The sequence below is a fragment of the Melospiza georgiana genome, chromosome 5 (assembly GCF_028018845.1).
Source record: "Melospiza georgiana isolate bMelGeo1 chromosome 5, bMelGeo1.pri, whole genome shotgun sequence".
NCBI classification, from domain to species: domain Eukaryota; kingdom Metazoa; phylum Chordata; class Aves; order Passeriformes; family Passerellidae; genus Melospiza; species Melospiza georgiana.
In genome coordinates this window covers 61,915,729-61,929,069 of record NC_080434.1, presented here as the reverse complement: position 1 = coordinate 61,929,069, position 13,341 = coordinate 61,915,729, and the positions used below count along the sequence as shown (strand labels likewise).

Sequence of the window (13,341 nt, the reverse complement as noted above, 5' to 3'; positions counted from 1 at the left end):
GGCTGTGTCCAGGGCTGTGCCCTTGTCCGTGTCCGGGGCTGTGCCCGTGCCAGGGGCTGTATCCGTGTCCGTGCCCGGGGCTGTGCCCTTGTCCGTGTCCGGGGCTGTGCCCATGCCCGGGGCTGTGTCCGTGTCCGTGTCCGTGGTTGTGCCCGTGCCAGGGGCTGTGCCCGTGTCCGTGCCCGGGGCTGTGCCCGTGCCAGGGGCTCTGTCCGTGTCCGTGCCCGTGCCCATGTCAGTGCCCGCGGCTGTGTCCGTGTCATTGTCCGGGGCTGTGCCCGCGGCCGTGCCCGTACCTGGAGCTGTGCCCGTGCCCGGGGCTGTGTCAGTGTCCGCGCCCGGGGCTGTGCCCATGCCCTTGTCATTGTTCGGGGCTGTGCCCATGCCCGTGTCCGTGCCCGTGTCAGTGTCCGGGACATTGCCCATGCCCGTGTCCGTGTCATTGCCCGTGTCCGTGCCCGTGTCAGTGTCCGGGGCAGTGCCCATGCCCGTGTCCGTGCCCGTGTCAGTGTCCGGGCTGTGCCCATGCCCGTGTCCGTGTCCGTGCCAGTGTTCCTGTCCCTGTCCCTGTCCGTGTCCGTGTCCGTGCCCGGCGCTCCCCGCGTTGCCGCGGCAACCTCTCGGTGCCCGCCGCTGGCTCCGCCGCCAGCCCGGGAGCGGCTCCCCCCGCCGGCAGCAGCGCCGGCCGCTCCCGGGCCCTCTCCCGGGTGTGTCCCGCCGGCCGCCCCGCTGCCCGCATGGCCGTGCCGGGCCGGGCCGAGCCGAGCCGGGCAGTGCCGGCAGGCCGGAGCTGAGCCGCCCGCCTCTCCGCTGGGGCAGCGGGATGTGCTCCCTGGCGCTCCCCTCCCACTCGCCCCCTTCCCTCGCAGGAGCCTTCCGCGCCTAGTTTAATGGCTTTGCAAAGAAAGCCGGGCAGAAGAACACTTTCCTCAGTGGCGGTGGTCAGACCATGACCTAACTCACCATGAACTTGGAAGGGCTTGAAATGATAGCGGTGTTGATCGTGATTGTGCTCTTTGTAAAAGTGTTGGAACAGTTTGGGCTGATTGAAGCAGGTTTAGAAGGTAAGGGAGTGCTTTTCAGTGGCTCGTCATTTTTCTGTTTTGGTTATTCTCTTGCAGCGAGGCACCTGTGAACTGATGCAAGGCACTACCCGAATCACCTCCAGAGCGACGTGCGCATCAGTGGCTGTCTGTTGTGGATGTTGGTTGTGCTGGTTTAAAATTTTGTACGAGAAATAAACTCGTGTCCAGGTGTCCAGGAAACTGCCAGTATGAACTTAGGGGTTAAAGTCTAAATCTCTTATTCCTGTTTTAAATCTGAGCGTTTAAAGTAGTGGAGGGTAAAGCAGGTTTTAGTATGATTACAGGCAATCATATTGCATTCAAACTGTCTTGCAATCAAAGTTGTTTTGTAATGTGTTCACCTTAACAACATCTCTACTAGAATTGTTATAAGATCAAGATACATCTTTTATAGCATTTAAAAACCTGTTGAATGTTTAATTTACTGTTAACATTTTAAACTGTGCTTGAGGAAGAGCTACAATCCTCAGATACAAACTAAGCAACTTGAACATTCACTAAGGGCAATCATGTGCAAATTTTATTGTTTGATGCTTTGTTTTTCTTAGACAGATCCCCTCCTCTATTAGCAATATTGTTTCTTTATAAAACAGTAAAAATTAAAACCAAGACTACTTTATTTTACATGTACTTTTTACCTGTGGAATAGTGGAATATTTATTATTTTTACCTTATTTCTAAGACAGCTGTTATTTGTACCATATGAAGAGTTAGATCAAAAAACCACCGCTTGCAGCATGGTTGATAATGTAATGACAATCATTACATCCTAGTATTTTATTAGTTTACAGTCTGAAGTGGTCTGTTTCTCAACTGTTGAAAGAATATTGTATTCCCAAATCTTCCTGAAGGCTGGCATTTGAATACAGTGTAGATAGATACACCTGTGAAAAGGACAACTTTGTTGACTAATTATGGTTTCATAACAAAAAATATGGTTTAAGGAAATAAGCAAAATTTTCCTCTATGAAAACATCTAAAGTAGTCCTTTCCTGTTTATGTAACCCTTTCAAGAAACACAGTCTTCCTTTCAAGCGATTTTAAATAAGGAAGTTACAGCTGATTCTCTCTCTGTGTTGCTGTCTTGCATGGACTTGCTAGAATCTTGTTACAGAATCTTAAAGCCCTGCAGACATCAAGTGCATTTTTATAAAGATTTTATGTTTGTGTTCAAGTACATTACATTAAATAACAACACAGAGATTGCCTTAAATATATGGACTTTTTATTTTCTTTTTTTTTTCTGAGTTCAGTTTAAATATAAATACTAATTAACATGATAAATGTTATCATAAAAGTTATTTTCAGCATTAGAGGCTGCAAAGACTGAGGGGGGGGAGGAGGGGGGAAGAGATCTATATTTACATTTTAGGTTGTTTGGCATGCTTGGGTGTGCTCTGTCGAGTCTGATTGCCACATCTGTTTGGGTTCCCTCATAAAATACTTATTTTGATTGTTGTCTCTACTTGTTGCTGTGGCTGGAGAAGCTGATAATGGAAAGACAATTCAAAATATAGTGAAGATGTCTGAAGGTGGTTGTATTAGTTCTGTAAGAAAAAATTCTGGTTTTCCTACCTCGCTCGCCAGAAGTCTGGGATTCTGTGTGTGAACAGTCTGAAAGTTTCTTCCTACCTAGTGCAGGACAGGTTTCCAGCATGCCAGCTAGAGGAAACCCCTGGAAGACATATGTGCACCATTCCTCTGTGATATTCTACTTCTGTGAATGACATAGAAGGCAGGTTACACGAGAATCAAGTAACAGATATAAATAATGGTGTGTGTCAATGGGCATTAGCTAAATTTCACAGACTGAAGATTTTTTTTCCTCTTAGTTCAGGACCAGTGCAGATTTCTTCCCCCCAATTTTTTTCCTTAAACTTGTGATTTAAAAATCTGTACTGATTACAATAGGAAAAAAGGAAGATTTGTACACTTTTACTAGAGAATTGAAGAACTTTTCAATATGTTAATAAGCATCAAGGCTATTAATTTCCACTCTTGAAGGGAAAGTATATACATTGTAAAATTGTGCAAATATTAGAGAAGTTTTTAAATAGAATGCTAAAAAAACCCAAGTGTAGTCAGACTACCCATCTGCCTTTCTGAAAACCAGTGAGGAAGTTGGTCTCAGCTTTCTGAAAATGTTGGGTTTTATAAAGACATTTGTAGATTTTCTGAGTTTGGGTAGGTTATATCCTTTCTTTTTTATCCTGAAGCTTTGGTAGAGACTGAGGTGTCAGTCCTGTTGTGTCCCTATCATGGTAACAAAAGCTTGAAGATAACTTACATCGCACTGAATTGTCATAATTCTGAACTTTGTGAGATTTTGTGAATTGAGAAGAATCAAGTCTAATGATGTAAATCAAGAGCACTCCATTCACTGTCATAATAACTAGTGTAAGAAATAGTCTGCTTCCTTCAGACTCTTCAATGCAAATTTTATCATAATAATAGTATGCAATTATTTTCATTTTCTTGAAAATAATGAAGTATTTTCAGAGTAAATATTATATATACTTCCTTATATTTCTGCTGTAGTCTCTCAGATAACAGCATGCTTTCTGTGGTTTTGTCCAATTGCCTTCAACTGCTGAGTGATTCTGTTGTTGTAGAAGAAGTATTTTCAAATAGATGTTTTTAATATTGTATGACAGCTCTGAAAGTGATAAGTAGCAGAACAGATTTATACACTTTAGTAGGTTGTGGGTTCCAGAGACTTTATCTTTCAGTTAAAAATTATTTTATGATGCATTACACCCACTTAGATTGCTGTATGCTTTCTGTGGTTTTGCCCAGTTGCCTTTAACTGCTGAGTGGCTTTACTGTTGTTATAGAAGTATTTTCAAATAGTTGCTTTGAATATTGTATGACAGCTCCTAAAGTGATGAGTAGCAGAATAGATTTATTCACTGTCATGGGCTGTGGATTGCATAGGTTTTGTCCCTAGGTTAAACATTAACTCTTCATGAATTAGGTTATGTTCTTCTTGATAAGCTTTATTGCTTTTTTAAAACAGTAATTTATTAGGTGTAAAGGGTAATGCATTGATACCTAATCAGGAAAGTTTGTTCCTAGATATACCTTAGTATCAATTTGAAGTTATTTCTTCTTGTAAGGCATGTTTTTCCTGAAGTCATTCATAAGTAGAGTGAAATACAAGAACTGAGTAGCTATATGTACAAGAGGTTACCATCTTGAGATTATGCCATTGTCAGGATGTTGATTTTTAGGATTTCACTATATTTTAGTACTTTTCTGAGAGGTACTTTGTGATCTTCATGTATAAGGATCACATGAACTTGGAGAAGAAATGGAAGAGGTTTTCTTTGTGAGCATCTTCCTTCTATGTCAGTTTCTCTGGGTAAAGTGTTAGGGACAGAGAAGTTGAGGCATCATGAAGTCAGCCCATTCCTGAGTTAAAATGGCTTTGCCCTCAAGTCTCTTGGAAAACCTGGATTGCTTTTCAAAACCTAAATCACTTATTAATAGACCCCTCTTCATCAAGGTATGCATTGAAACGTACACCATTAGGAGTAAGGTTCAGAGAAGAAATCTAAATTAGATGACTGATCAAAAATATTTATATAGGAATACCTTGCTTTTTAGGAAGTGCTCTAACTGCAGTTAGAACACCTAATAGAAAAGAATGGCATGGAAGTAGCCATATATATTACTGCAACATGTGGGTTCCATATCTCTGTTATTGGCATCTATCTAAAATCCTTGTTTAGGAGTCCTGAGAGTGGCAGCAGTAGAACTTTGCAGCTAAAATTGTAATAATCGAGCTAAATTACTGAAGCACTTGATTCCTTCAAAATATCAAAGCAGCTTGTAATCCCATTTTAGTAATCTTGGTTATTAACAAATTCCCATTCACCTGCTGGAAAAAAGAGCAAAACCACAGCCGCATAGGTAGTTGCTTGTGATATTTATAACAATTTTTGATAAGGACAGTATATGACTGGAAATGAAGTGGGATTTACTTGTGGTTGCTCTGAAACTACAACAGCCTCTGGAGTGGTTTTGCCATCTAGGCTATGATCTGCTGGGAATGTCAGCATTTCCACAGTGATGTCCCTCCTCACAGTGTTCTTCCTGGATGGAAAAGGAGTAATACCTCAGAGTCACAGAATGGTTGGGTTGGAAGGGGCCTCTGGAGATGATCTTGTCCAAGCCCCTGCTAAAGCAGGTTCACAGGGAGCAAGTTGCATGGGGTCACGTCCAGGCAGGCTTTGACCACTTCCAGCGAAGGAGACTCCATGAACTCTCTGAGGAGCTTGTTGCAGTGCTCTGTCAAGATTTTCCTTGATATTAATTTCAGAAGATTCATAATGACTAGCATTTCATCCAACAAATAGCGTGTAATAAACATAGGGGCTTTTGTGCCGTTTTTCTTTTCTTAAATCGGTCTGGATGTCAAAGAGAGTTATGCACAGGATTGTGAAATATGGAAGCAAACATGGACCAATGTGAAATGATTAGGCAGAGCTGACAGTGGGAAAAAGACAAAAATATGATAGAAATTTTAATATTAATAATTTCAGGCATTTCTTAGAAGTAATCTGTTTGATTAAGTCTTCATAAATTCCAAGATAAATTGAATCAAAACAGTTGTTGGAACAACTCCTCATATGTGGATGAGTGAGCAGTACATAGAAATCTTTAATGCAGAACTCCAGTGAATTTTTTTCTTGATTGAATATGCAGCTCAAACAGCACTAGCAAGTCATTTGTAGACAGCACCATGTACTGTAGTTTGCTTGGAATTATGTGCATGTGAGCATCTGACCAGGTTGTGCATCCTGCGTGACTGGTCAGCAAGCCCCTACTGGGCAGAATGAATAAGAGAAAAGCTCTTCCCATTTTTCATACTAGAAGCTTCAACTTCAACTGTATACAGTCTTAGAAAAATGATAAATAATCAGTTAAGAAAAGCAACTTGCTAGCCATGAGAATTTGTAATAGGTGCCTTCAGCTGTTGGATGCCTGCTTCAAGCAGTCTGTCATGTCTGGCTCATCTTCTGAAGGCTTCTGGTCCATTGTTGCTGAAAACCCTGGTGTTCCCAGGTCAGTGTCTGCTGAAGAGTGTTTGTTCTCAACACTGACTGTCACACTCAATAATAATGTGAGTGTCTAGTGCTTTACATCTACAGAGACCAAAGCAGATAAATAATGTAATTGAAAGGATGCCGAAGAAATAGATGGATGGAGTCCTTCACTCTGAGTTACCAATACAATGCTTTTTTGCAAACTTAGTATTTTATAATTAACATTTTAAAATGAAGTATTGGTTTCCTAATGGGAAAATGGGAATTTTAAATGAGCCAGTTCATTTGGTTATTTCACTTTTTTTCAATATGTTCACTCTTACTCTCACATTTATAAGTAATGTAGATACTATACCACAGAAAAAAAAGTAAGATTTTAACTAAAGCTTCTTTCTTTATTGCAGGGTTGCAACATTTTGACTATCTAATGCATCTTCCTACAGAATTCCTAATTTTTTATTATGGGTTTCTGGCTGGTTTTACCTTCAGTAATCTTTACTCAAAATATTCCTCAGCTTTAGAATGTCAGTCTTTTTTGCATATAAATAATTGTACTTCTTCTTAAGGTTTAGAGAAGTTCTTGTGTTTTAGCCATTGTTATATTGTTTATTTTTTTTATAGGAGAGTTCTTCCTTTAGTTATCTGACCTATTTCTCTGGTGATTAATTGTTCAGCACCTGATAAAAAGTTCAGTTCAGCCAGACTGAATGCTGCCTAGATCTAATGAGGCAGATGATTTAATCTGACACAACTCTGTTTTTTCCTTTCTGCAGTCATTTTTCCCAGAGGTATCTCTAGATGTATGTTGTTCTCTAAGCACGTTTTCTTTATTGAATCGATAGTCAAAAAAATGTTCTTCTATAAACAGACAAAATTTCAATCATCCAAAGTGGACTACAAGAGCTATTTTCTTATTGCTGATGATTTGAGATAATGAAAGAAAAGGAGAGGACATCAGATAAATGCATGCTTATTAATCAGATATTTATTTATCAGTGGCTGCATCAGTTATTGTAGGGAATACTGTCTAATTTTACACAGAAGAAATGTGATTATTAGTTTAACTCTCATTACTAAAACCAAATTCTAATACAGAAAATAAAGCAAACATCTGAAACAGAAAAGAAAAAGGGTTACCAGAGAAGTGAGTTTTGGTGAACATTGAGGACAATTCCTTTATTGGTCATAAGCATATACATATATGCTTATGACCAATATACATTGTATACATACATATACAATATAATGTCAGTAACGCTCACCAGCTGCTGTAGGTACATCAGATCAGACTTTTGTACATCCACAATTTGATCTATTCTTTTGGTACTAGAAGCTCATACTCAGCATTTTTTTTCTAGCAGTGTCTCTACAAAGGGCTGGGTTGTCTATTGATATCCAGAAAAGACAGTTTCTGCTGGTGGGAAAAAAGTAATCTATATACAGCCACTTCTTGTCTGTGTCTGAGGAACTTTGAATAACAACAGAACCAAGATTCTGCCGGCATAAGTTTCTCTGATGGTGACACCCCATACTTAACAGCTGCATCTGAAAAGCAGACAGAGATTTATCTTGTTCAGTGAACCTGATATTTCTGGAAAGCCAAAATTTCTTCAGATAATCCATAATATTCAAGTGCAGTGAGTATTACACCCCTTGGAGAATAAGACCGTATTCTTCTCTATAGAGGAATGTAGTCTGTCCTCTTGGAAAGTAATCTATCATCTCAGTAAAGTCCTTGACTATTTTTTCATTAGAAAGAACTCTTTTTTTCCATACTGAGTCAAATTTTATTTAGCCTGAGGATATACATGTTAAATTTTGAAATTATATTAACATGCCATCTGAGTTACCTCCTTTGAAGTCTGAGATTTAAATTTATGTTTGCAAGACAGTGAGAGTACCTTACTTTCAAATATCAAGTTTGCCACTGAATGCTTAATAAGATCCCAGGGACAGGAGGTCCATCAGAGCTCTGCCTTACTTCACTTGTAACTTGCAGCTGATGATAAAAGGAATTATGCACAGTTTGATTTTTCTAATTTTTAATACGTTCAGACAAAAGTTACTATGTTCATTAGGTATGTTTATTCAACCTCAATCTAAATTGCATTAGTTTGCCCCTTACTCAGCACAGACCTCAGAGTTCACATTCTGGCCAATTTTATGGCTAGATAAGTAGTCTGAGATGAATCACGTTACTAGAACAAGAGTAATTATTCTCAGGAGTAAAAGGGTATAATGGAAGGCAGAATAGGATGCTGGAATTGTTGTTTTGCAAGTTGACAATTGAGATATGACAAATGTAGTTCACTTGCTCACAATAAAAATTGATGTAATAGTTCAGCAGTAATGAAGAAGTCGTTAAGACAGGAAGTATTCTCAATCAACCTGATTGCTGACCCATTCAGTGAGAACATGGCTCACCTTTGAGTCATTATTGCAAAAATTGTCATAATCTATTAAAAGTTATACTTTAAATGCTACTAATGTTTCTATTTCCTTCCTTTCCATTATCTTACAGGATTATTATAATAAACTCACTTTCTGAATGCTAGAATTTCTGGTCTAAGCCAAAAATTGTTAGACTCAAAACATTGCCATTTAAAAGGTAAATCTCATAGTAAAAACCCTAAGGCTAAAGTAAGGCTAAAGATTAATCACAATATCCTTTGTAGATTGACTTAATCTGTGTTTAGGAACTTCACTTTTTTCTGACAGAAACTAAGTAAAACTACTTTAGCACTTATACCATTTGTTTTCTAGATTCAAAGTAAGTTTTGTGGCTCTTTCTAAATCTTTTTCATTTTTTAATAATTTTCTTGGGGAATTGATATTCAGACTGAGGAGAGGACTCAAAATTGATCTCTGGCAGATCAGAGGTAAGACAATATCCCTGCCTTGCCCATACTTGAGATCCTACCATTAATAAAGCTGAGCAATAATTAGCTCATCTTCTACTTTTTTTTTCAAAATAGAAATATTCATATCAATGATTCTACACAGAAATAAAGATATGAGTAAAATTGTTTACAATTTTTTTTTGTTTTGATTTTGGTGGTTTTCTGGTGGTTTTTTTTTTGTTTGTTTGTTTGTTTGTTTGTTTGTTTTGTTGTTGTTGTTTTTTTTTATTTTTTTTGTTAGAAGAGCACATTAGAAACCTTTAGTAGTTTTTTTTTTTTTACATTTGAAATAACCATACTAAAGATGTGACCTTCTGTTGTGAGGTCTGATATGGATTAATACAAGTGGACCATCTCCTGTGGTTTTATTATTCCTTAATTTGCCAACCATAGAAAAATAAACAACATGTTGGATTAAGAGTGAGACTTCAGAACTCTTCCATTTGGTTTGGGGTTATCAAACTAACATTTGGAAAACAATTATCTGTAGTTGTTTGCCTTTATGAATATAGGTGAATATAAAGATGTAAACTGTTTTTCCATCTTTGGAAGATCCCACTTGCTCCCATTTTATCTTTTCTTTGTTGTTGTTCCTTTCTAAAGATGCAGTAATCTGAATATTTTCCTTCTGATTATAAACCTGCAGTGTCACAACTCTTTGTTTGTAAAAAGAGATTTTGCAGTTAGGAAAAATGATAAAGTGGAACTTTTCATTCACAGATTTTTATTTTTCTAAATCTCTGTAGTGAATATTTATTGAAGTGGTAAAATACCAAGTTCAATACTGGTGTATTTTCTATATTCACTAACACTTTCAGACGTCTCTTTGTTGTGTGGTTGCATAGAATAAGGAGGTGTAGGATTGGAGTTCCAAGTACCATATTCAACACTGTCAGTATCACTATTTGGATTAATAAAATTTCTTTTTTTTTTTTTCTTGTGAAGGGAGGGATTTCTATTATAATTGAAGAACAATAATGGAATTCTTTAGTTATTTTGGTAGTAAGTGTTTTGCATTGTTTAAAATATGATGGTCTCAGTAACCAAGTGCAGGTTATTTGAGCCCAGTTGAAGCTGTTTAGAGTCTTGACCTCAGCCTGTTTCTTGAAAGTGAGCTGTAATTGGCAAGTAATTCAAGTCCTTGAGCACTGCCCTTGCTGGGAAGATAAAAGGTGAAAAGCATCCCCCCTCATCCATCAGAGAGTTTGTCAGTTCCAGGTCTTTTCTCAAATAATCACTGAAGGGAATGATTACCTCGCTCCACCACCTGACCTGCTTTGGACTCATATATTTTTCAGCAGCCGACATGGCTGTGAGGAGCCATCCTGGTGAATGGCACAATTCAACAGGTAGTGAATCAATCTCGTCTGCAGCTGTGTTTTCTAATGCCATACTTTTAAGGACAGATCACTGTTATTGAGTCCTTGTGCAGTTTTTCTCTTTTTCAGTCCTGTCACATCTTGCTCTGAGGTTAAGGAGAGAGTGTGCAATATGCCACAGAAATGAAAGCGTATACTTTGGTATTTCTCCACACTGTGCTAGTTCTCTCTGGGGAAGATTCCCTGAGCAGGAAGGAGTTAATATTCCCGGTAGGAACCCAGAGGGAGGACTTCAAGAGGAAGCAGACATTTACAACACACACTCTCAGGTGTCAAACAGCATCCATCTTGACCCTAAAGAGGACCAATATTTTATTTACACTATTTATTTTTATTAAGTGGTAGTTAATGGTTCATTTCTTGAAGAATGAATTTGTTTTAATAGATGAACTTTTCTAATTTACAACATATGTTGTAATATAAGTTTAGGAAATATGTTGTAATTTAAGTTTAGAAAATGCTTCCATTTTATGATGTGTCTGATCATTTGAGTGTTCCATATCTCCAAGCATCCCTCCCCAGTGTCCTGGTAGTGTGACTCAGATGGAAGCACTTAACAGTTTTCTGGTGAAGGGCAAAAGGAATTCTCTGTGTTAGTAATATTACTGTAATATCACTTCTAAGATCGCTTCATGAACTTTCCAGCTGCTAGATGGCATCTTTCTTTGGACAGCTTTCAGATGCTGAAAGATCCTAAAACATTGAGGGGTATCAGGATGGTAATGGCTTAGCTGGTTTTATAGAGTCATAGAATCATTAAGGTTGGAGAAGACCTCCAAGGCTGTTGAGTCCAATCTTTGACTGAATACCACCATATCAACTAAAACAAAGTACTAAATGCCTCATCCGGTTGTTTTTTGAACAATTCCAGAGATGATGACTCCACCACTTCCCTGGGCAGCCTGTTCCAATCCTTGACAATCCTTTCAGTGAGGAAATTCTTTCTTATGGGGTTGTAATGCAGCATATTCCAAGGTTATGCTCTATACCCTGCAGTGAATTTGTGTCCTGACAATCACTTAAAGAGGATGGAAGGTTGTTTAGCAGTGAATGAAAGGTACAAGTAAGCAAGTGAAAAGTTTTATTCCTCAAACATGAAATTGCAGTTAGGCTTCAGCTAGAGATCTCTCAAGGTATAAGAAGCAGATGGATTTAGGGCCAAAGCTTACTAAATTACTGTCCAGTATTTATCCATTAGCCTATGGCTCTCTCTTCAATGTGGCAATGACATTAACAATATAGATAATGACATCCATAATCTGTTTGGGAATGCTCTTACCTGCATCCCAAATAGTTACATTTAGTGTAATAGCTTTGTATACTTACTGCTCAGAGCAACAAAGTAACTTGGAGATGAGATATGTCTTTGCAAATTCCAGTCTCCTCTGAGCCTCCTTTGTGTTTTATTGTCTGGGGCATTATACAGTTTTTTGTTTATATCTGTCTTGATGTTCTCCCCATGCTTTCCTTTGAAATTATAGTTCTATAGTTTAAATCTTGATGGACTTTACCTTACATCACATCTGTACAGGCTGCACAACACTTGTGGAACGTGACTTACCAGTTTTCAAATCCCACAGTCCTCAATTCAATTCACATTGGCTACAGCAGATGTGGTTCGAGCACAAATCCTTTTCTAATACAGGGTTTAATTAATTTTATTCTGAGATGACCTCAAATGCTGTGGATTGATAGCCACAGTCTCATGAATATGATCACTGGATGCCTTAGAGAGGTAGTGGTCTTTTGTTTTCATGGCCATTTAAACTTGTGTTTACCTCTGACATTTATTTTGGTCAATGATAGCCAAGGATTTGGCAATAAGTTCTTAGTAACAGGGCTATAGCCCACAGTTTGTCATCTGGGAGCTACTGTCTGTAGGACACACGCTGGTGATGGAGTGCATAGGCAGAACAGGTTTCCTTTTCACAGTCTGCTTATCAGACTCAGCTGGAAAAAAAGCATAACTTTCAAGCCATGCCAAACAAGTATTAGGAAGGAGAGAATTTGAACTTAGTTGGCCTTTCAATGAGAAGAACAGTTGTACTCAAAACTAGTATTTGTGTCACTGTGAAGAGCCATCTTGGCTGGGAGCCCATCTCTGGCAATGGTGTGCAGAGCTCAGAGAAGCAGTATTTGCTTGTCTTCCTAATTCTCCAGGCTTGTCTTAGGAATTGGTGCTACATTTGCTGCCTTCCATTTGTTTGGCGTGGGAAACATGCTATAGACAGTATGGATTTTCTAATGTCATACTAGAGTTCCCACTACATCGTGAACTAAAGGGATATAATCCTTCTTGCTATAATCTGGTACAGTTCAGTTATTTATTGGTATAGTGCCTTTTTTACTGTGGTGCCATCTGAATTCAGACTGTGCTTGGCTAGAATGTGCAATCTCCAACTTATCCTTTTTGAGTAGCTATTTCAGCATAGGATATTTTTTAACTTCCTTGATTCTGAATTATTGTAACTGTTTGTAATCATGTTCTGTTTTAAATGTGCTATGTGTCCTTTTCCATCAGTACAAAGCAGCAGTGTGGTAATAAGAGAAAGCATGGTGCTGATGTGGCAAACCAGATGTGGAGATGAAGCTGCCAAGATAATTCAGGCCATGAGGTCTCTGCTTTCCATTCCTCACCAATTCCTGCTGCTGTCCAGCAGCAGCACTGCACTACAGAGTCAGCTCTGGCTGGCTACACCTGGCTAGCAAGTATCTTTTACTTTCATCTCTGGATTAGACCTTCGCTAGTTATATTTTTGGACAGTATTTTATAACAGCAGCAGCATTGTTATTAGTCATCAGTATTTACACTGGGATTAATTATTTTTTGTTGGACAGCTTGGAACTATTCTCCAAAGCAGAACTGGAGAGGAGTTTATAACTGCCCATGTTTTTCTAGTGTAGAAATGTAAGCAGTTCACATGTTGGC

At 38.7% G+C, this 13,341-nt stretch overlaps 1 protein-coding gene across 6 annotated transcripts in view; it reads left to right on the top strand.

The window, feature by feature from the left end:
• KCNIP4 (potassium voltage-gated channel interacting protein 4) overlaps positions 1 to 13,341 on the top strand; it is a 390,138-nt gene that overhangs the window by 213,000 nt on the left and 163,797 nt on the right. Inside the window, exon 1 of one of the 6 annotated variants that reach the window (XM_058024103.1) lies at positions 942 to 1,064. The exons of the other annotated variants lie outside the window; for them this stretch is intronic. Within the exon in view, the coding sequence (XP_057880086.1) occupies positions 965 to 1,064 (100 nt within the window). The 5' untranslated portion in view covers positions 942 to 964. Of the gene's footprint in view, positions 1 to 941; positions 1,065 to 13,341 lie in introns of those variants that run through there. 6 annotated transcript variants of the gene reach the window in all.